General features: G+C 43.8%; 2 protein-coding genes across 7 annotated transcripts in view; one reads left to right on the top strand and one right to left on the bottom strand.

The window, feature by feature from the left end:
• Positions 1–16,777, top strand: part of pkn3 (protein kinase N3) — a 42,186-nt gene extending 25,409 nt beyond the window's left edge. For both annotated transcript variants that reach the window (XM_076079432.1, XM_076079433.1), the window contains 14 exons: positions 233–376; positions 4,677–4,752; positions 7,706–7,865; positions 9,724–9,811; positions 9,993–10,039; positions 10,472–10,541; positions 10,650–10,741; positions 12,058–12,234; positions 12,320–12,382; positions 12,484–12,560; positions 12,849–12,991; positions 14,873–14,980; positions 15,105–15,185; positions 15,900–16,777. In XM_076079432.1, the coding sequence (XP_075935547.1) occupies positions 233–376; positions 4,677–4,752; positions 7,706–7,865; positions 9,724–9,811; positions 9,993–10,039; positions 10,472–10,541; positions 10,650–10,741; positions 12,058–12,234; positions 12,320–12,382; positions 12,484–12,560; positions 12,849–12,991; positions 14,873–14,980; positions 15,105–15,185; positions 15,900–16,100 (1,527 nt within the window). In that variant the 3' untranslated portion in view covers positions 16,101–16,777. The remainder of the gene's footprint in view (positions 1–232; positions 377–4,676; positions 4,753–7,705; positions 7,866–9,723; positions 9,812–9,992; positions 10,040–10,471; positions 10,542–10,649; positions 10,742–12,057; positions 12,235–12,319; positions 12,383–12,483; positions 12,561–12,848; positions 12,992–14,872; positions 14,981–15,104; positions 15,186–15,899) is intronic.
• Positions 16,645–22,139, bottom strand: zdhhc12b (zDHHC palmitoyltransferase 12b). 5 transcript variants are annotated; one of them, XM_076079434.1, is made up of 5 exons: positions 21,501–22,136; positions 21,140–21,309; positions 19,725–19,817; positions 18,209–18,378; positions 16,645–18,112 (listed from the first exon to the last, which is right to left on the bottom strand). In XM_076079434.1, exons 1-5 carry the CDS (start codon positions 21,595–21,597, stop codon positions 17,797–17,799), a joined length of 846 nt encoding a protein of 281 aa, XP_075935549.1. In that variant the 5' UTR covers positions 21,598–22,136; the 3' UTR covers positions 16,645–17,796. The 5 variants fall into 5 exon arrangements, with proteins under 5 accessions (XP_075935549.1, XP_075935551.1, XP_075935550.1 ...); XM_076079436.1 differs by having other exon boundaries at positions 21,140–21,279; positions 21,501–22,128; XM_076079435.1 differs by having other exon boundaries at positions 18,209–18,375; positions 21,501–22,127.
• Positions 22,140–23,817: the final 1,678 nt, after the last annotated feature.

Raw genomic sequence — 23,817 nt, 5'->3', positions numbered from 1 at the left:
TAAGAGCATCTCACTGAAGAAGTCTTACAATATGAATATGTTTTTCTCAAGTGTGGCAGTGAGTTGAATCCCATCAACTGTCTGTTATGTATTATTTTTCAGTAATTCAAAAGATGAAGCCATTCTGTTCCACCAAATTTAATAATCCAGTCTTTTGGAAAACAAAGATGATGAAATGAGATTATAAGCGCGCATGAATATTTGTAATATGTGTTTGTGTGTGTTGATCTAGTCCAGGGAGCTGGAAATCTCTGTGTACTGGAGAGACTGGCGAGCGTTAAGTGGGGTGAAGTTCCTGCGGCTGGAGGATTTCCTGGATAACCACCGACATGGCATGTGTCTCCAGCTGGAGCCTCAGGGCAACCTCTTCATTGAGGTTCTTTCTCTCTAATTTTTAAAAATTATTATTTATTTCCACTTTGTGTGTGTCCGTGTGCCCGTCCACTAATCGCTGTCCCGAGTAGGGGCCACTAGTGATAACAAAGCTGAGTGCATCTCTGACCCCCATCTGCTACTCTGTGACCAGAGACACAGCGGGGGAAACAGTTAGCTCACTTTCAGTGTTATAAATCTCAAGCTTGAGATTTTAGGTGGAGTGATTTGCCTGTCTATGCACTGGGGAGGAGTTTAGAGAAGGGGAGGTTATATAAGGGCTGGGTGTGATCTTTTCCAATCCCTTTGTGTTACACCATGCTCCCATAGCAGTAATGCTTCCGCAACATCCATCCATCCATTTTCCTCCGCTTATCCGGGGTCGGGTCGCGGTGGCAGCAGGCCAAGCAGGCTGACCCAGACCTCCCTCTCACCAGCAACATGTTCCAGCTCATTCTGGGGGATCCCGAGGCGTTCCCAGGCCAGCTGGGAGATGTAATCTCTCCAGCGTGTTCTGGGTCTTCCCCGGGGTCTCTTCCCAGTTGGACGTGCCTGGAAAACCTCCAGTGGGAGGCGTCCAGGAGGCATCCTAATTAGATGCCCGAACCACCTCAGCTGACTCCTTTCGACGCGAAGGAGTAGCGGCTCGACTCCAAGCTCCCTTCTGATGACCGAGCTCCTTACCCTATCTCTAAGGCTGAGCCCGGCCACCCTACGGAGGAAGCTCATTTCGGCCGCTTGTAGCCGCGACCTTGTCCTTTCGGTCACGACCCAGAGTTCGTGACCATAGGTGAGGGTAGGAACGTAGACCGAGTGGTAAATTGAGAGCTTTGCCTTCCGGCTCAGCTCCCTCTTCACCAAGACGGTCCAGTGCAGCGCCTGCTTTACTGCTGCAGCCGCACCGATCCGCCTGTCGATCTCCCGCTCCGTCTTACCCTCACTCGTGAACAAGACCCCGAGATACTTAAACTCCTTCGCTTGAGGTAGGCACTCCGTCCCCACCTGGAGGGAACAATCCACCGGTTTCCGGCAGAGAACCATGGCCTCAGATTTTGAGGTGCTAACTCTCATCCCAGCCGCTTCACTGCTCCTACTGCAGTCTTACAGAGACCGGATCGCCCGTTGTAACGGGTCCGGCACCCCATACTCCCGCAGCACCCCCCCCCCACAAGAACCCCCGAGGGACCCGGTCGAAAGCCTTCTCCAAGTCCACAAAGCACATGTAGACTGGTTGGGCAAACTCCCAGAACCCCTCCAGTAGTCTTGCGAGGGTAAAGAGCTGGTCCACTATTCCACGGCTGGGACGGAATCTGCACTGCTCCTCTTGAATCCGAGGTTCGACAAGCGGTCGGAGCCTCCTTTCCAGCACCCTGGCATAAGCCTTCCCCGGGAGGCTGAGTAGTGTGATACCCGGGTAATTCGAGCACACTCTCCGGTCCCCCTTTTTGAAGATGGGAACCACCACCCCGGTCTGCCATTCCATGGGCACTGATCCCGACCCCCATGCGACATTGAAGAGGCGTGTCAGCCAGGACAGCCCAACTATGTCTAGCGCTTTCAGCATCTCAGGGCGGATCTCATCCACCCCAGGCGCCTTGCCACCAAGGAGCTTTTTAACTACCTCCGCGACCTCTGCCAGGGATATGGGTGAGCCTCCCCCTAGGTCCTCAGGCGCTGCCTCCTCTACAGAGGACATGTTGATCGGGTTTAGGAGTTCCTCAAAGTGCTCTTTCCACCGCCCGACGATGTCCCCCGTCCGGGTTAGCAGTTCCTCCCCCCCTGCTGAGAACAGCCTGGGGTAAGCCCTACTTTCCCTTCCTGAGCCGTCGGATGGTTTGCCAGAACCTCCTTGAGGCCAATTGAAAGTCCTTCTCCATGGCCTCCCCGAACTCCTCCCATGCCCGAGTTTTAGCATTCGCGACCACCGCAGCTGCAGCCCTTCTGGCCTGCCGGTACCTGTCAGCTGCTTCAGGAGACCCCTGGGCCAACCAGGCCTTCAAGGTCTCCTTCTTCAGCTTGACGGCTTCCCTCACCTCCGGTGTCCACCACCGGGTTCTCGGGTTGCCGCCACGACAGGCACCGATGACCTTCCGGCCACAGCTCCTAGCGGCCGCGTCCACAATAGAGGCTTTGAACATGGTCCATTCGGATTCCGTGTCCCCAACCTCCCTCGGGATATGTGAGAAGTTCTTCCGGAGGTGGGAGTTAAAGACCTCCCGGACAGGGTCCTCCGCCAGACGTTCCCAGTTCACCCTCACTACACGTTTGGGCTTGCCGGGTCTTTCCAACCGGTTCCCCTGCCATCTGATCCAACTCACCACCAGGTGGTGATCAGTTGACAGCTCTGCTCCTCTCTTCACCCGAGTGTCCAAGACATACAGCCGCACATCAAATGATACGATTACAAAGTCGATCATTGATCTCCGGCCTAAGGTGTTCTGGTACCAGATACACTTATGAGCCACCTTCTGTTCGAACATAGTGTTCGTTATGGCCAAACCGTGGCAAGCACAGAAGTCCAATAACGAAACACCATTCGGGTTCAGATCGGGCAAGCCGTTCCTCCCAATCACCCCCCGCCAGGTTTCTCCGTCATTGCCCACGTGAGCGTTGAAGTCCCCCAGGAGAACTATGGAGTCGGTAGGCGGTGCCCTTTCCAGGACCCCTCCCACCGACTCCAAGAAGGCCGGATACTCCGAACTGCTGTTTGGTGCATAAGCACAAACCACAGTCGGAGCCTTGCTCCCCGCAACCCGTAGGCGCATGGAGGCGACCCTCTTCCACGCTTCCGCAACAATGCTGATATATTGTTATGGAGCAGTGTGATATGGGCTACTTGCCTTTGTGAGTCAAAATCAGATCCTGATGAAGACATTTCAAGGATTCTTTCTTTATGAAGGGGATGCCTCATTGATAAAAAAACATAAACCATAAACTCCCTAATCACACAATAATAATCTAACCTGAGATCAGATCATATCTAACAGAACTACCAGCAGAGTGCTAAGTACCTCTCTGCTGATGCTCTATGACCAGAGACACAGTGGAGGAAAACAGTTAGCTCACTTCTATTGTTGTGATTTAGATGGTGTGTTTTGCTAATCGCTAAGCTAACAGCTAAGGGAACAACACACACGGTACACCAGGGACGTGCGGTCAGGTGAGGCTCTGCCTCCCCTGTCATCATGAAAAGTAAAAAACAAATAATGATAAAATAAAAAATAATAATATTTATCTACTGATCTTTGCTATAAATGTAATTTATGTATGATTTCAATCATTTTAAGCATTTTTAGAGTCAAAATCGCTTAATTTGCGCATGTCTTGTTCAAACAGAGAGGAGACACGTGAGGTGAGGCAGCGACGAGATCTGCCTCATCTCAGATTGCGCAATGCCTAACAAACTGGGTTGAGCGCGTGCCTTTTGCTTTGTCATTGTTTGTCACCACTGTAATATTTGTTGACACCTGTACTATATGTCCTTTCTTTCCATAGAATAGGTCATGTATTTCACGTATGTGTAGAACATATTTAGTCTTGCTGATCTGACAGAAACCGCAGTGAAAAAGCACAGAGGGGAGGCACACAGTACCTCTGCCTCAATGAAGGGGGCGTGCGAGAGCCCACGGGTCGGGTTCATGCTTGTAGTTCCGTTACTTCTTCTACACTTCTCTTCGTCTTATATTTAGCTTTGACCGCAAACATTTAAGATTAAATATCTAAGCTTAAACAATTCTTAAAAAATGGGGAAATATGACCAAATCAACAGCAATCCAACGGCGGACAGGTAAAGTAACCTTTTATGTGTTTGTTGTTCTCTTTATAAATCCGGGTTGCGTGGGAAAACGGTTTTAGAAGGGAAAATGTCATTTTGACACTAAAACATACGTACTTCTTCCAAAACTTGAATGTCTGGATTTAAATATATCAAACCTCAAAACTAAAATATGTCAAACCGCAATACATAATATACCTTCCCTTTAATATTACCGCCCATAGGTTGCTACCCACATATTAGACCTGCCTTTCTCATTCCAGGGTTGATGTCATTTTTCAAATGAATTCAAGCTTATTATTATTATTATTATTATTATTGTTTCACCATATACATGAAAAGTTCAAATCAGTGTCCTGATGATGTTTTTCATCATTTTGTTTTCTATTTTATTTTCTATTTATTTATTAATGAGTTGTGGTTACAATTATCCCAATCAGTTCAGATTTCTTTACTATGACAGCCATCATTACTAATGCTGCATCAGTCTAATACATGAATCATAATCAGCTGTTCTGTTCATTTCCAGGTGACATTTATCAATCCTGTCATTGAGTGGCGCTCCAAACTCCAGAGGCAGAGGAGAATTTTCCCTAAAGAAAAAGGTAACACCATGTATTCATACTGCATTGCATCAGTTCTTTCTTGAGATGTTATTTATTTGTTTATTAATCAGTGTTAGTTCTCAGACTTGTTTCTGACAGTTTTGGTTTAATTTACTGCAAGTAGAACATTCAGTCACACACAACTACAGAAATGTGATTTTGGTCTAGGAGACGAGGTGACATCATACTAACAACCAATCAATTTCATCATTATAAAATGGCTCTCAGCCAAATATTCAAACAATAAATGATAGAAATTGACATACACGTTATAACTTGGATCAGTTTACACCGCCAAGTTTCCAACGAGCATCATTTTACCTTTTTGAAGATTGTGGTTTTTGCCTATTTTTATGTCCATTGATGACTTCCACATTTAGTTGATTGCAAACTTAGATTGTAATGTGAGAGTCCACAGAGCTCATACTCACACTTTTTATTTATTTTTCCTCAACTGACAGATATAATCCCACCCTGAGGTTGACACGACTGTCGTACATGTTGGTACAAATGACATTAAGAAAAAACAGTCTGAACTGTTAAAATTAGTCTTTTTTTCAACGTCCTCGAACAGTTCCATAGAAGTGTTTACATCTCGGGGCCAGCTACACTCCATAATGGGGCGTTTCAGTAGACCGCTCAGCCTCAGCACCTGGTTCTCGTGTGCAACACCAATGGCGTGCACTAAATCAACAGTTTGAATCTCTTCTGAGAACATGGACATGTTTTCAGTGCAGATGGTCTCTATTTAAACTAAACGGCTGCGAAGGTGCTTTCTGCCAGCCTGGCATACAGCATTCAGCATTCTTTCTGAGACATGGTTAGCAGAAGGCAGCAGAGGTGCTGTCTCTTTGAGAAAAGCTCCCAACAGTTTATTTTTAACCACTAAAAGACCTCCAAGATGCACATTTTATTGACAACTTTGTTGAACTACTGTCAGTTATTACCATGGATTGCAACTTTTGGATCATAACTGGGGATATTAACATCGACATAGTTGATAAAATGAACAACTATACCTGAGAAATATTTGCAATATTTGAAAGTTTTTGTCTTATGTGACATGTGAAAGAACCTAGGCACACTCGAAACCACACCTTGGATTTGGTTATTTTTCAGTACCTCAGCAGCTCTTCCGTTGTGGTTCAGGACTTGGCCCTTTCTGAGGATTTATCTGTCGTCTTTGACTTACTGATTACACCTGATGCTCCGTTTCTGTTAAGAAAAGGTACATTAATGAGAGCACCAGTGCTCAGTTTATGAACACATTTGTCTAAGATGATTAACAGGAACATCAATATAGTGCTCCAGGAATGAAGCCTAAAACCCAGAAATGACCCGGCTTTTTTTCAATTTCCTCATCTTTGTGTTTCTTGAATGTGTTTATGGTGAGCTGTCTGACATTAGGTCTGTGGTGACACAAGCTGAACTGATTCTATAGTTTAGTTCTCTGTTATAAAATAGGTCAGTGAACACCCCTCTGGTGAATTTAGAAGCGTTTAGGTGACTTAAAAAAGTGTCTGAATGAGACGACTAAACGTCCTCACTAGAACACTATCCTCCTTTAGCTTAGTGGTGGAGACGTGAAGTCATGTGACCGAAGTGGAGTTCATTCATAACGTTAGCTTTTTAATTTATGTTCATTTGTGAAGATTATCTCGATGAACAAAACGTGTAAGTATCATAAACGTTTGTTTGCCACAGAAGTTATTTTCTGCAGTAATTCATTGGAACAATCCTATTGGCTTTTTGTCGAGGTAACCAGTGCAATGCTGACTTCCTGTTGGCCTACAAAAATACATCGTCGCTGCACCATTGTATAACAACCTCACTCTTTTTGCCCTGGTTGACAAGTTTACAACCTCCCCAAAACAGAACTCTGGATACTAATGTAAATAACTATTGAGCTGTCTCAGATCTTCATTTCATAGCTGAGATCATTGAGAAAAGTCTTATCAACTCAGCAATATCTTGAACTCATGTGGTCACTTTGACAAATTACAACCAGACTTCCGACCTTGCCACAGTACTGAAACAGTTCTTCTAAAAGTCTGAAATGATTGGGCTGAATACTAATTCAGGTCCTGGTTTTACTCTGTGTTGTATTGACACTGTAGATCTTAGAATAGTGCTACACATGGAAAATAGGGAAAGACTTTTCCTGAGCAGTTTTTAATTGCCTCAGGTCTTGTTTAGGACGCCGGAGCTACTTTGTCACCATTGGCAGTTACCGATCTGATTGTCTGTGACATACGGAATCCCCCAGGGAACAGTTCTCAGACCTCTTCTGATTAAACTCTACATACTGCCTTCTGAATTCTACAGAACAACAACATTGATTATCATAGTTATGCAGATGATACTTTGATATACCTGGCCTACCTGGCGACTTCAGCCCAGTGCATCATTGTTTAGAGCAGATAAATAATTGGGTGAGCCAAAAGCTTCTGCAACAAAATAAGGGCAAAACGGAGGTTATTGTGTATGGCAACAAAGACAAGATAACTATTATTGATAAATAACTCTAATCTTGGTCTCTAAAAAACCAAAGACTAAGCCATAGATCTTTGTGTTCTAATAGAATCTCACTTTTACCAGCCATATCAAAGCAATCACTATACAGCCTTCTGTGGGAGCAATTTTTAAATGCAGGTTAAACCGTCTCTCTTTTTATGTGCCTATGATTGAGTTTTCATAATGTATTTACATTGCTTATCTCATAATCATATTACTCTCTGTTTAATTACCATTTTATGTACTTTGAATCATATTTTATGAATGGATGGTCCTTTTTCATATTATTTTTGTAAAGCACACTGTGTACGATATGTGCTCTAGAAATAAACAAATTAAAACATAAATGGGTGAATCACACAGATTTTCTATCATAGATTTTTTCCTCACTATTAAAGGATTCTGATTGGATCTCTTTTGTCCCCATTTCTCCTCACAGGGAAGGACTTCCTGCGTGCTGCCCAGATGAACATGAACTTTGCCACATGGGGCCGTTTGATGATGAGCATCCTGCCTCCCTGCAGCTCCCTGGAGCCCATGAGCCCTCCATTAGCAATCCCTAACACGGCCCCCCCGTCCTCCAGCACTTCTCCAGCACGGTAAGGTTCTGTGGTGTCTAGATACCGTGACCCAAAAACATCTCTTTGTCACATCTATGAAAGAGCTGTTACAAAAGAGAGCTATTAACTTCTTTGCGTAGCTTTCCACGGGGACTTGAGGCTATTTTTCCACCACCCATGATATCTGAGAATGAAGGGCTGATAGCCACATTATCACTGACCTGCATTCAGAGTAATGAGAAGTAAGATACACTGGTTGTATGATAAGAATATGTGAGGTTATAAAAATGAGCATGATTTAAGGATAACCGCAGTGATATTCTATATTTTTAATTGTCACCAAAATCTAATGAGCAGACCCAAACCAACAGTGAGTGTATCTGCTAACAAGTATAGTGTGTGGATGTCTCTTCTTCCTCTGTCCATAGAGCTCCATTAAAACACATCAATGAGCCTCACTGTTGCTCTGGTGACATGTTCCTTCATCACCATCAACACACACACTGTACTTTATTTAGACTCAGTCCCAGTGGTGGGCCGTCAGGGCCAGCTAAGCCTTCTCTGCTGGCCTAAACAGAATCACAAAGTTATAGCTATTTTATAATTTTATAATTTTTCACAAATACACTACATGTATTCTAATAATTTTTCCCATTATCTTATTTTCTCATTGCACAGTCTTCCTCTGTTGCTCTGCTTCCAGCACAGCTTGTGTTAAGGAGAGCTTTTATCCAATCAGCTTCAGCCTCTATGTCTCTATGTAAGGAGAGAGGCCCGATGACCGCTAGAGAGCCTTTGCAGTTTAAGTGAATGGGGACGATATTGTTGATTGTCATAGTGTTCAACCAATCAGATCTTTAGTTTGACATGTTGGGCGTATTCTTTGACGTGCCGGTGCTGTCTAGGTAGTCTACAACTACGTCAGCATTAACGTGCAGCGTGATTGGTCAGTGGGGCTAGCGTGACTGTTGTGAAGCAGAAAGCTAGCTATCAGAAGTTAGTAGTAAGAGTTTGGGGTTTTGTTTTCTTTAACAAAGCAAGAATGATGGTCTGGAGAAATGGGGATTGTGAGGTGATTGCTTTAGCCTGTTTGAATCAGTAGGAACAGCTAAACGCTGCAGGGAGAGTGTAGCGTGAGTGCTGCTGTTGGACTTCCTGCTAAGCTAGTTTAGCGCGCCTCCCTGAACACACGTGCCACACCACGTACACTGTTTTGTTTGCGGGGTGTCAGACAGCATGTTGCCAGTTTGAGCAAAGTCCACTGAAAACATTCTATTTCCCACAATTTAAGCTTCTGCATTTTCCAAATGCACGAGTATTATTCAAACGTATTGTTCGGTTCGTAAGCCTCGTATCATCAGTCCTGCTGACTAATTATGACTAATTATCTTAAATCCTTTTTAAATGCAAGTTTTTAATTGGTACAAATACAAATCTCTTTATGTATGAAGATAAAATGAGGACCTGAAAATGAGTGACATAGAAAAACCCAATCACTTTTAGACTGTACACAAGATGAAAGCATTGAAACAAAAATTTGAAAGTGGCTATACATAATTAATTTATAACATAATAACGGTTCTCGGAGGGAAACCATATGAGGAGTATTCCACCTGATGTTTTAGGAGGTGCCAGCTGCAGGAAGAAGCCTAACAATGCAAACAAAGGATTTTAGTACGTTTGTTATTTTGTACTTGTTTTGGTTTGGTAAGTAGGCATACATCAATTTTATATTACGGCAATGTATAAGCGGTTTCGAGACAGTAACCTGAGTTTGAGTGTGGTGGAGATTTTGCTCAAAGAAGTTTAGAAAATCAAGGTACATCGCTGAAGGTAGTCAACAATACTACCACCAGCACAACCACACCAGTGAAGGAGCTCTTCCTCTTGTTTTCAGAGAACCTGCTGTGAGTCTACATTTTAATGAAGAACAACCCGGCAGATCTCCACATCGCATAAGAAAGAGCACTAAAGACTCTCCGCCGGTAAGAAAGTCAGCCAAAGATTAATAGCAGCAGAACGAGTGCTGAATGTCTTTGTATAATATTAAGATTGAGGTCATGATCTGCAGTGGTTTTGTTCCAGCCCTAATGTTTCTGTTGTTTCATGTGTTCTTGTTTGAGTGAATCAAATGTGTCCGTTAATCTCTATTGTGTGTGAAACCAGTGTCCTGGTGAGAACAAGCGACATCCCTCAACTCATCCTCCTCCACAGTAAGTCATGCTGAGTAGGAATGCAGAGAATTTGTGCCTTTGTTTGGAATTATCCTTGAGTTTCGGAGTGTGATGATGATGATGAGAGAGAGATGGAGCCTGAAATATACAAAGTTACCTCCCCTGACTAAAGTTCACAGTTTATATCTAAGTACACCAAAAGACAGTGTAAACACTCCATACATGTATATCATATTCAAGCACTGTGCAGCCAGAAGGAGGCTTCCTCTCAGTAGTAGTAGTGACTCCTATGTGAGTTATAACGTAACACCACAGTGTAGCTGGTGAGAAAAGTCTCTGTCTTCTCCTCTTAAAGTTCCTGTCACAAAGAACGTACATGTATTAGTACTCTTTCATTCATGCGATGAGTGCAGAGAACTCATAAGGAATTCTTCAGTTGCAAAACGTGTTGACTTTTGTCCTGTCATGCAGCAGGAGTGAAGGACTTCAGATGGAAGACTTCACCTGCATTTCAGTTCTGGGGAGAGGTCACTTCGGTAAGGTAGGCATCTCCTCTAACCTGTTGCTCCTGTACAGTGTCAGTAGCAAGCTTTGGATCAGTCCTAATGATATGATGATAATAATCTTTATACCCTGTAACTGATCAAAGGTGCTGCTAGCAGAGAATAAGAAGTCAGACAAACTGTACGCCATCAAAGCCCTGAAGAAAGGAGACATCGTAACACGTGATGAAGTTGACAGGTAAGCGATCCCTTGAGACATAATTATAGAGTCAATGCTTCTCTCCACCAGGGCCCTGAATCACAGAGCAGGTTCATCTTAGTGGGCTCTCCTTGGGTTACCTGGCATCAACTGGTCTGTTAACTCATGTTCATGTGAGCTGTTAATTACAAGTCATGTCATCAGAACCATGAATGAAGTACTTGATATGATATGAAATCAGTAATAGTGTGTATTTTTAAATATATCTTATTAAATGCGTTTGGTATTTTCAACATTCTCAGTAGTATAGAGTGAGTGTTGTTTCTCTTTTGTTTCCTGAACAAATGATGGTAAAAAGTTCAGAGTTATGTAAGACTGTTTGTGCAGAGAGGAGGGAGGAGGGAGGAGGGAAGTAGTTAATGCTGATGAGGACTATCTGACTGAAATGTTGCATTTACAGTCACGGGTACATTTCAGTTTGTAGATTCTTTGTTGTTGTTGATGACAGCAGTTTATATACTTTTAATTTCTAATTCTCATCATGAAGTCAGCTGGTGTTATCATGAGCTGCAGTGAGGAATCCAAGTGTAAACACTTTCAGCTTTCTATAGCTGAACGCTGACAGGAACCTGCTGCTGTGATGTAGTATGTGTGGTGAACTATCCCGCTGTTCAAACCAGAGCACACGTTGAAAGCTGGGAACAGCAACATGGTTCTATTGAGCTGTTCTGGAGCAGGTTAGCCATGCAGCATCTGTTACCATGGTATACCGGACCACCCCGTCTATTACCCCACAGTAGCTGAGGCCACTGGAGGACTTCCTGCTGCTATGCTGAATGCTGCTGAGTACTAGGTTCTAAGCTGTTAGCTTGCTTTCTAACCGCATGTTCCAGCCAGCCATTGGTTTCACTTCACGTCACTAAAGTATGAAAATGAATTTACTTGTCAGCGTGAATTCATCACGGGGAACATTTTGTCAGCGTGAAAAGCAAAGGCTTTCTGTAGTCCTTCTGAGAGGCTTTGCATTGATGAGCTGTGTTGTCTGAGAATTGAACCCACAAGCTATAAAGTAAGTTAACTCTGACATCATCAGAGAATAATGTGATTAATGGGTAACTATTAAAAGCAAATTTAATTTCATGACGTAAAACCGAACTGCAACAAATGTCTGTCTTGTACTTAAAGAATACAAAAATACCCAATTGTTCCAAAGAGCCAGCATTTTCATCCGTAACCATCTCTTCACAAGTGAAGGTGTTTTGTCATAAAGTGATGATAACGGATATCCTGAATAAGGGTGCAATACATCATTCATGCAGATATCGCTACATATGTCCCCGTGTGTCTGTGTTCAGCCTCATGTGTGAAAAGAGGATCTTTGAAGTGATCAACACCTCCCAGCATCCTTTCCTGGTGAACCTGTACGGCTGCTTCCAGACTGCAGACCACGTGTGCTTTGTGATGGCCTACTCCCCCGGAGGAGACCTCATGACACACATTCACACCAGCATCTTCACTGAGGAACAGGCCCGGTTAGCACACATCATTCCGTGAAGTCATGACATGCAGCCTAAATACAGGATGTTGCTGTTATTTCATCCCTCTCTCTGGTTTCAGCTTTTATTCGTCCTGTGTGCTGCTCGGCCTGGAGTTTCTACACCAGAACCAAATAGTTTACAGGTGAGTCCTCCTCAGCTGCTTTCAGAACAGTATTACTTCATACGTGGCTGCATGTCGGGAGCATGTTGCATGTTGCATGTTGCTTTGTGTCTGTCTGCCAGGGATCTGAAGCTGGATAATCTGCTGATGGATGCAGATGGTTTTGTCAGGATAGCAGACTTTGGCTTGTGCAAAGAAGGTAAGATCATTCTGTCATTGTTAAGCTCCAGTAAATGTCAAACTCTTAAAAGTGATGTCGCCTTTTGACCTACAGCACATGGCAATCATTTCATAGTTGCTATAGAAGTGTTCATCTGGTGACAGGATTCAGTGTGTGCAGGCTTGGAACATGAACACCTATTCATTTGATGGCACTCATGAACTCATCTCGGTAGTTTTCTGTCATAACAGCATGTTGACGTTATTATGTGCTGACCTATGAGTGAGCGTGTGTGATGAGTCTGTAGTGAGGCTGTGCTGTGTGTAGGTATGGGCCACGGCGATCGCACCACAACGTTCTGCGGCACACCGGAGTTTCTGGCCCCAGAGGTGCTGACGGACAACACCTACACCCGCAGTGTGGACTGGTGGGGGCTGGGGGTCCTCGTCTATGAGATGCTGGTGGGGGAGGTCAGTATGAACGTGACGAGGCAAATGTAAAGCAGCTCACGGGAGCCCCACATCACATTAACTCAACACAAACACTGACATACCATCACCTCAAAGTGGATGGAGTGAAAATGACCGTGAAGTCCAACATTCTCTGTCTTCTCTTCTTCTTCTTCTTCTTCTTTTGGGGACGACTCTCGTTAAGTGGAATGTCTCAGAATGTTAGATAGTCTGATGGGCAGGTGGCACCTTGCATGGTATCCCCAGCCATCAGTGTATGTGAATGGGTGAATGATGGGGGTTCCTCTCCTCTCCTCTCCTCTCTTTTCCTCTCCTCTCTTTTCCTCTCCTCTCTTTTCCTCTCCTCTCCTCTTTTCCTCTCCTCTCTTTTCCTTTCCTCTCCTCTCTTTTCCTCTCTTTTCCTCTCCTCTCCTCTCTTTTCCTCTCCTCTCTTTTCCTTTCCTCTCCTCTTTTCCTCTCCTCTTTTCCTCTCCTCTCTTTTCCTTTCCTCTCCTCTTTTCCTCTCCTCTTTTTTCCTTTCCTCTCCTCTTTTCCTCTCCTCTCCTCTTCTCCTCTCTTTTCCTTTCCTCTCCTCTTTTCCTTTCCTCTTTTCCTTTCCTCTCCTCTTTTCCTCTCCTCTCTTTTCCTCTCCTCTCTTTTCCTCTCCTCTCCTCTTTTCCTCTCCTCTCTTTTCCTTTCCTCTCCTCTCTTTTCCTCTCTTTTCCTCTCCTCTCCTCTCTTTTCCTCTCCTCTCTTTTCCTTTCCTCTCCTCTTTTCCTCTCCTCTTTTCCTCTCCTCTCTTTTCCTTTCCTCTCCTTTTCCTCTCCTCTTTTTTCCTTTCCTCTCCTCTTTTCCTCTCCTCTCCTCTTCTCCTCTCTTTTCCTTTCCTCTCCTCTTTTCCTTTCCTCTTTTCCTTTCCTCTCCTCTTTTCCTCTCCTCTCTTTTCCTCTCCTCTCCTCTTTTCCTCTCCTCTCCTCTTTTCCTCTCCTCTCTTTTCCTCTCCTCTTTTCCTCTCCTCTCTTTTCATCTCCTCTCCTCCTTTCCTCTCCTCTTTTCCTTTCCTTTCCTCTTTTCCTTTCCTCTCCTCTTTTCCTCTCCTCTTTTCCTCTCCTCTCCTCTTTTCCTCTCCTCTCCTCTCTTCCTCTCCTCTCCTCTCTTCCTCTCCTCTCCTCTTTTCCTCTCCTCTCCTCTCCTCCTCTCCTCCCCTTTCCTCTCCTCTTTTCCTCTCTCCTCTCCTCTCTCCCCACTGTGTCTCTGTCATTGTGTACGGTGGTTTACTAGCCTTTTCTCTAAATGAGAGCCGAGAGAGTGAACTAGACAGAACAGCAATGATCTTACACTCCGTTAAACCAGCAGATCATTTTGTGGATGTTCAGCACTACAACAGACACCTTTCACATTGTCATATTGTTTTCACATTGTCATTTGACACATGGTCCATAATCGATACTTTTATAATAACACTTTATAGTGGCTCCTGCATTTTAACTTGATCTTGAGGCCCCATCTTGTTTAGGGTCCCTGTGTCAAAATCTATGAATAATAGCATTTATATTGTGATTAAACAGAAATAGCTTGTGTCCGCCTTGATGAAGGGCCACACTGCTGGCATGATGCAGACCACAAAAGCTTTCTGTCAGTGTAACATTTCTTTGGAGATGAACCGTGGGTTTTGCATTAGCGGATCTCGTAGAGGTGAGTATGGACAGCGACGTATATGGGAAGACGTTTTTATTGTTTTAAGACAGACTAGATCTGTAGACGGCTTCCAAAGGTTGATCAGATGTTGAGCTCAAAAGCAGACACAGTAACTCAGTCGATCTCCCTGTACTGTATATAACCACCGAAGGAACAGAATCTTCTAGAACATTATTCAGTTTGTGCTGCTCTCTTCTCTCTCAGTCTCCTTTCCCAGGTGATGATGAGGAAGAGGTGTTTGACAGCATCGTCAACGATGACGTGCGCTACCCTCGCTTCCTTTCTCCTGAGTCTGTGTCCCTCATTCAAAAGGTTGGCCTCAACTGAGGGATCTGGATTCTCTTCAGGAGTTTACTCGTGATCTTTTTCGACAAAATCTCTCGCTCTGATCTCATGTGTTTATTTACTCCTCTCCATTGCTTTCACTGTGTTTTAGCTGCTGCAGAAGAATCCTCAGATGAGACTGGGAGGAGGCGAGGAAGATGCCTCGGAGATTAAAAGACACAAATTCTTTCAGGTCATTATCCGGCCAGACGATGCTGACCGCCTGATAGTCACCTCTTCTCTCTGTAGAGCTTCCACTCAGGACAAACTACTGTATTAGATAGCATACCTTTTTGATGAGCTAGTAGAGTTCTGATGCTTTCAGGCTTCTTCAACATTCACCGTTTCACATCACAGCTCATTTGAAGTAACACTGAACTGGACCCAGAGCAGGAAATCCACTTTTGAAAACCTGTAGCCACTGAGAATGAAGAGAAAACATCAGTTGTGTAGTTCTAGTTCTGTGTGACACCAAAATATTCAACAAAGAGTAGGAATGTGACATTCATCTTAAAAATAACTTTTCCCACTTTGACATTAGGGATGTTGCCATGTACTGGAATTGATAACTGTGTTGTTTAAAGATGAAATACTGACATCGTGCTACTAATAAGCATATAATAATAATACTGTGTAAATAATCCAGCGCCTCTTAAAGGTATAATATACAGGAATGTTTGGGAACTTGCCTGCCTAGCGGAGGCATATAAACACAAGGCGGAAGTCTAGTTTGTTCTCGCAGTTAAAGCACATTAGTGATAACATTAGTGACGGCTGCTGTGAAAACCACCACGTTTATACATTTTGAACCAGTTGAATATATTTTTATTGTACTCCAACTTGAGCATCTTTCTCAGCAAGGTGATGTCTTTAGTGATTCCTGCTCCTCCTCATTGTCTGTTGACAGGGAATGGACTGGCCCGCTCTCCAGGCCAAAAACATGAAGCCTCCCTTCCTGCCGGTCATCAGAGCGCTGAAGGACGTCAGTAACTTCGACGAGGAGTTCACACGTCTCAAGCCGGTCCTCACCCCCCCACGAACAGCCTACGTCCTCACTGCTGAGCAACAAGAAATCTTTGCTGACTTTGACTTTTCTCTCATGAGTTGACTAAAGTGACTCCCTCGCTCACTGTGGAAGGCTGCTCCTGTTCATCCTCACTTTTATTTGCCATAAAGCTCTTCTGACTGAACAGAAGCTGAGAAACTACCGTCCTGTCTTTTTCACGTCCTCTCTGTGGCTGCTTTAAACACACTACAAAGATCTTTCTCTCATCGAGCCGTAGGATCAAGTACCGTTCACTGTATGAAACATGTCACCAGTGCAATAGTTTTACAAATGGACATTGTTCCAGCCCTCTCGGTCGAAGAACTAAACTGTAAATATTTGTGATCTTAATGAAGAAAAGTGACTCTGAAGTCCAAACGCTATCTTGTGCTATTTATTCGACTTCCATCTGTTGTTAACCGTCTCTATGTTGTTGGGATGTAATACTCTGTAATACTGTTCTTCAGAGAGATTGCTCAGTCAATACAACTGTTATTTAAAAAGGATACTATCATGAAGATTATGCTCATATAGAACAGACCAGCCTATATGTAAAGTGTAAACAACATGAAGGAAATATTAATGAATAAATTGATATCTGCTGGACTTTAAATGATCAGGAAACTCGTCATTAACATTTATTTTTTGATGTAGTCATTTAAGTAGTAAAAACATTGCATGACAGTATTGCATATAATTCAGAAGTACACAACATGAATTAAATGTTAATTCATAAAAACCAGAGCGCTCACTGACTAATACAACTGGAGGCAGTCTGCATGTTGTCCAGCACCACAGCTGTACATTGAATTCAACACATTTATTGCTGTTACAAGGGAACTATTGCACTCAGCGCTCTAACGCTGGGCTGCTGCTCCTCCAGGTACTCCATTCAAATAGTCATACAAAAATCTAGAGACATGTTCTGGTTCAAAATAGTTACAAAATGACATACAATATAAAATAGCTTGAAATGCTGTCCATTGAAAGTCAAAGCTTCCTGTACAAATGCCATGAACAATACAGCTACCTTCAACTGATGTTTGAAAAGAAAAAATGAAAATGTTAACTTCAACTAACTGTTTTAAGAGTGAAGCTGTGGAAGCTGTAAAACCTCTGCAGAATAAATACCACTCAGCACTTACAGCAATGAAACAAGAGCAACATGACAGCAGAACTCATTGGACCTGTCTGCAGTGAGTGAACAGAGCAACCAGAGCAACCACACATCTGGATTGTCTACACATGCACATAAAACAAGGATATTTATTTTTTTATCAAATGTTTATGCAATAATTAACATGTATTAAAAGTAAACTTTAAAAGTATTTAACAGTCGGGTGTACAATGTTCATTGCTCACAGAAATGATTGCGTGGAGTACGTAGGAGCGGTCAGGTAGGATGTGGGAGCATAAAGACCAAGGCTTTACGACGAGCTTCACTCGGCCTTCACATGAGACAGTGAAGGGCCTGAAATGCTTCTGTATCCTTCAATGGCTGTAAACGAATGTTAGAATAAGGGCTTTAATGCTGGTAACCTGTTGACAGCCACTTCTGTGAAAAACGGGAAGTGTGGACCACTGGGAGGAGAGATGTTAAAGACGGTAAATGTGGGACAACAACACAAGTGTCTTTATAAAGGTAAACTGCACAAAAGCATAATTCATCTCCCAACTTTGCAGTCAAGTGTCTGGTCCCAAAAACTAGAGAGGTTACATCTGAGTGAAATCCCTTTCAGTCTTTGAATGTCATGTAATCCTAGACCTGGTCGCTGCCCTCCCTGAAGTACACCTGTTCCCACACCACTGTGCCCCACACGCAGAAGAAACCCCACAGGTTGTTGAAGGTGCCCCGGTCGAAGGGGTTTTCATCAGCGCCGCAGTGTTTTAGGTAGGAGATGCGATGGCGCGACATGAACTCCCAGGTGGTGGTGTTGAGAGACACCAGGTAGAGGTGGGAGCCGAGCAGGAGCAGCACGATCAGCGAGAGCAGAGCCACCAGCACGACCACGGTCAGCAGCATGCCGTTGGTACGCAGCCACAGCTGCCAGCTGGGTGCGTACCTGAAACCCGTCCTGATGAAACAAGCAAGAGAGAAGCGATCTGTGGAGGCTTTGCAGCTGCAGCATTCACCTGCCAGCACAGGGGGTTGGTGACAGTGTTGTACTCACCAGGCAATGTGCAGCCCCCACAGCAGCACCAGCAGCTGGACGGCCAGGTAAAGCACAAACCAGCGGTGGTTCCTCTCGCCAACGCAGTTCTCGATCCAGGGGCAGTGGTGGTCGTACCGCCGGACACAGTGCTGACACGTCTGGCAGTGCTTTGATCTCATTGGCTGCTGCTTGGAACAAAGGTCATTGTATTTAGATGAAACATACATATTTTGTTAAATAAAAAAACAACATGCTATGTGTACTGAAAGCGTAAAGTTGAACCCTGTTGTTCTGAACTAGCCAGTGTTCTGTTTAGAGCTACAGAGATCTCGTCTCAGGAATATCGGAGGTTAACCTCAGTGTGAGGAGAGGACAACATGAGACTACACCTGAGCTTTCACAAAGCACGTGGATACGCTATAGTTGTGATATTTACAACATGTGTTGCTGCAGCTGTATCTGGTGGCGTACTGTAAAAACTTTGTTTTTGTGTCACAATAGCAACAACTTTCTCTCTTTGCATCATGAACGTACATGGAAGGACCGACTGGTACAGAACACACCGGAATTACAGTTTATTAGTTGTTGATCCTGAAGGAGCGATGGCCTTCTTACACATTACGTTGACCTTTGACACAGACTGAGAGATGTGGTTGAAAGCTCCAAAAGCTAGTAAGTGGACCTTGAGTTAAGATTTTTCTTTCAAAATGTGTGTGGCTTTACAAGCTCAATATGTTTCGGTTGAAATAATGACCTGTACAATTCAAAATAAATCTTACACAGCGGCAGAAAACCTCACATCCTGATTAGACGTGCGAGTCTGTATTTAAAGAGGGATGTCAGGTTCATGTTTCATAGAAGGGTTAAACTCACGTCTACATTTACATTACATTACTGGACACAGTGAGTGACCTGCTGGGTCATATGAGGATCTGTGTTCACTGGAGGTAGTACAAGTGTGTAACATAGAACTGTTCTGCTCAGCAACCCATCTGCTATTCTATACCACTGAGGGATCTTACGTACTTGTAGAACGTTGAGTGTCACATTTCAGCCTGAGAGCTACACTGTTACCACAGAGAGATGACAAATTACAACACCATGTCTACAGAAAATCAATCAATCAATCAACCAACCAATCCATCCATCCATCCCACAGGCTCAGAAACCACTTAACTCAAGGCCCTCTACTACAACTCTTGTAACTTTTGTTATTACTGCAAACACATGATTGAAGTTCCATACTTGACAACTGAGATGCTGTCCGCTCTATGTGAGATGCGGTTGAAAGCCCCAGAAAAGGCAAATAAGTGGCCCTTGAGTTGAATGTTTTGTTTTGACAAATGACTGTTTCGTCAATGGAGACTGAACCTTTACTCTCCAATACAACGAGACTAAAGTAAGAAAGGGTTTCTTTTTTATATGCAAACACAATTTAACACTCTTTCTGCCTCATAAATCTGTCTGTATTCGTTCTAATTGTGTTCAGTCGTATGAGCCCATGAAAGCGTGCTGCTGTGTGTGTGGAGGCTACCTGCAGCAGACAGTGGCCACAGCGGCGCTGTCGCAGGGACTTGGTGGTGGGGGGGATCATGTCCTGCTGCTCCTCCGTCACTCCCAGCGTGAACTGGCACAACACACAAGACAAACTGGTCAGAGGAGCCACTGCCCATTTTCAGTCCAAGCACAGTCACAACCTTCTGTGTGTGCTCATTTGTCATTTACATCCCCACAAACCTGAAAACAATAACACCCCACGATCGCAGTTAGATTGTGTCTGATGTACTCCTGGGTCTTTATCTCAAGTTGTTTATCAGAACTGGTGTATGGAATGGTGATAACTAAATCTTTGAGTAACTTAAGTTGACTAACTTTACTGCACACTCTATTCTCCCATTCAAGATCCTATGAATTACATAAACCAATACAAACCACTAACAATGTCAGATTACTCCTAATATTCCACAAATCCCTTCCCAGGCATACAGATATACTGACTGTAAAACAGGGTGCATCAAATGTATGCAACACCTGCACTGCAACACAATACATGTGCAAAGGCATGAGGAAGCAGTCAGAGATCATACTGTCAGCCCAGATCTAGTCCCAGTCAAACCATCACCTGTTAGAAGTGGCTCCTAGTCCCAGTCAAACCATCACCTGTTAGAAGTGGCTCCTAGTCCCAGTCAAACCATCACCTGTTAGAAGTGGCTCCTAGTCCCAGTCAAACCATCACCCGTTAGAGGTGGCTCCTAGTCCCAGTCAAACCATCACCTGTTAGAGGTGGCTCCTAGTCCCAGTCAAACCATCACCTGTTAGAAGTGGCTCCTAGTCCCAGTCAAACCATCACCCGTTAGAGGTGGCTCCTAGTCCCAGTCAAACCATCACCTGTTAGAGGTGGCTCCTAGTCCCAGTCAAACCATCACCTGTTAGAAGTGGCTCCTAGTCCCAGTCAAACCATCACCCGTTAGAAGTGGCTCCTAGTCCCAGTCAAACCATCACCCGTTAGAAGTGGCTCCTAGTCCCAGTCAAACCATCACCTGTTAGAAGTGGCTCCTAGTCCCAGTCAAACCATCACCTGTTAGAAGTGGCTCCTAGTCCCAGTCAAACCATCACCCGTTAGAAGTGGCTCCTAGTCCCAGTCAAACCATCACCTGTTAGAGGTGGCTCCTAGTCCCAGTCAAACCATCACCTGTTAGAGGTGGCTCCTAGTCCCAGTCAAACCATCACCTGTTAGAAGTGGCTCCTAGTCCCAGTCAAACCATCACCTGTTAGAGGTGGCTCCTAGTCCCAGTCAAACCATCACCTGTTAGAAGTGGCTCCTAGTCCCAGTCAAACCATCACCTGTTAGAAGTGGCTCCTAGTCCCAGTCAAACCATCACCGCTGCTTCTTTGACTCTTTGGTGCAAAACCCTCTTGACGGAGATATACAGCAGCAGCAGTACTCACATGTAGATCACTGTCATCAGACAGGATGAAGCCTGGGTCCATCAGAGAAACGGCGAAATAGAGCAACACCGACAGCAGCACCAGCAGCACGAAGAACACCGGCTGCACGAGCTGGCCCGTCTCCTCCTGCTGCCTCAGCTCTACCACACGCACACACACACACACGCACACTACGTTAACGTTACTGGTGGGACCTAAATGCCAACCTGAATAGCAGCTTCCTTCCTCAGGTAACATCAGTATATATGATAATGCCATTATACATCAAGAATTAGCGTATCATTCCACATATTACATAGTATTTGAAGCCTAAAGCTACATATAATAATAATAATATAACGTAGTGCTTTAATGAGTTTACCTGTATCATGTAGGAAGAGTATTAACGTTATGACCCATGTCAAAATCACATGAGCTGTTCTAACCAGGAACCCAGAGCCAAACACATTTTTGAACATGGTGCTAGCATGTTAGAGCGTCCATCGCTGTCTTCAGACGGGCCACTGCGCTGCTAGCGTTAGCGGAAAGATAAAAGGGTTCCGCGCATTAACCGACGTTCCTGAGACCTCGAGCGTCCTGTGTGAAGCGTTAACAGCTAACGGTACTGTCACCGGCCAGTAACGGATGTTTTGCGACCGACGGCACTAAACAGCGGCGTGCACGTTATTGGTTCCGCGTGACTCAGTCAAACACTGAATTAAATGTAGGTCGAAAAACATAATATTTGAATTTCAGCTTCGGTCTAATGCATTTGTTTGTTGTTGTCGTCCGTGTGCAGTCTTAGCGGTGATTGGCCAGCGTCGATCACGAGACAGTCTAGTTTGGAGTGTCCGGAAGGGAGAATGAGCGCGAGCTCTGCCCTGAGATGCTCAACCTGCTGCGTCTCATTAGGCTCGTTCGAGTTGAACTGCGCCTCGCCTGGAAAGCAGACGAGAGCAGGCGGACGTAGAAAGGGGCGTTGACAAAAAACTGCGTTCAAATCGGACCGTTTTCAGCCGCCTGCTTCTTCTTCTTCTTTCTTTTGCTTTTTTTGGCGGTTGGCAAACAGCTTTCGGGTGCATTACCGCCTCCCACTAATCTGGAGTGGACTAAGGACTCTAATACGACAACCAAACGAAAAATAAATACATATACATATATACACGCGCATACATATACATATGTGTGTAAATGAATAAAGAACCGCTATCCGCATTTGATGGCTTCTTAAAAATGATTGTAGTATTTCAAACAGTAAATCCTCTCTGCTTCTGGAGTGGCAACATGTCAAACTCGTTAGCACTGCACATGAGTCTGATGCAATCACCTCTCTCTCTGGCCTGACCTCCTCTACCCACTGTAACGCAATAACTCTATGGCCATCATCTCACATGTAAACACAGATACATCGTCACTGAGTCTCTTCCCACACTCATAATGGAATTCTGGGATTGCTGCTGTTCTACCAGTTTTAGGGTCTTTAGATCCATACATCTGTATTTAATTGTGGTAACTGATGTATGACTTGAAGATCTTACAGTTTCCCCAACGTTCATCTCTCATCAGTTCAAGGAGGCCAAGATCAATTCCAGGCTGTGGCAGTAATTTAAGAAATTTAAAAACTGAACCAACTGTCCAAACATCACAGCTAGATTGTTGGCTGTTAGTCTCATTTTGTGCAATAACAATAATAATATATAAGGTTATTTATTTAGCATCTGTGAATAAAGATATTTATTGAGAAAGCCTACATCCTACTTGATGTCAACATGTTCTCAGTCAGAGCACTGAATGTGTCCATCGATTAATGATTGTGAAGCATCACAAAACGTATTAAAAGAAAAGCACAATTGTCACTGATGGAAACTTGCAGCGTTGCTTTTCCTCCGTGTGGAGCCTGTTTATGTAGCTGTGATGTTTGGACAGTTGGTTCAGTTTTTAAATTTCTTAAATTTACGGTTGTATGATTTAGAAATGACGCTATCTTCACATATATTTATTTATATAAATGTTTAAATAAATATGACATCCAAGAACTAAAATATGCCCAATCGTATATCCTCAATTATAATAATAACATAGTTAAATATATAAAAAGACATCCAAACTTAAAGACAAGAAATGTATTATTATTTATTTTTTCTATGTGTATATATATATATATATATATATATATATTTATTTATATACATATCTTTATTCATTTACACACTTATGTATATGTATGTGCGTGTATATATGTATATGTATTTCTTTTCGTTTGGTTGTCGTATTAGAGTCCTTAGTCCACTCCAGATTAGTGGGAGGCGGTAATGCACCCGAAAGCTGTTTGCCAACCGCCAAAAAAAGCAAAAGAAAGAAGAAGAAGCAGCAGGCGGCTGAAAACGGTCCGACTTGAACGCAGTTTTTTGTCAACGCCCCTTTCTACGTCCGCCTGCTCTCGTCTGCTTTCCAGGCGGGGCGCAGTTCAACTCGAACGAGCCTATTATTTGTTTTGGTGACCTCACGCATGTAAACACGCGGTTCACGTTCACCTAATCTAAACGTAGTATTAGTTCAACTGTAAGAACAATGGAGCTAAAAGCTAATACTGGAATTGAACACATTCGCCTAAAAAAAGAGTTAACACAATACTTCATGTATTATCGCCGATAAGGTAAAAAAAATCGTTCATTTGTTTACTTTCACTGTATTACTAA

Source organism: Anarhichas minor, unplaced genomic scaffold, assembly GCF_050575085.1.
Source record: "Anarhichas minor isolate MPS153535 unplaced genomic scaffold, ASM5057508v1 ptg000073l, whole genome shotgun sequence".
Lineage (NCBI taxonomy): Eukaryota > Metazoa > Chordata > Actinopteri > Perciformes > Anarhichadidae > Anarhichas > Anarhichas minor.
The sequence above is the reverse complement of the archived record's forward strand: the minus strand, read 5'-3'. Positions and strand labels throughout refer to the sequence as shown.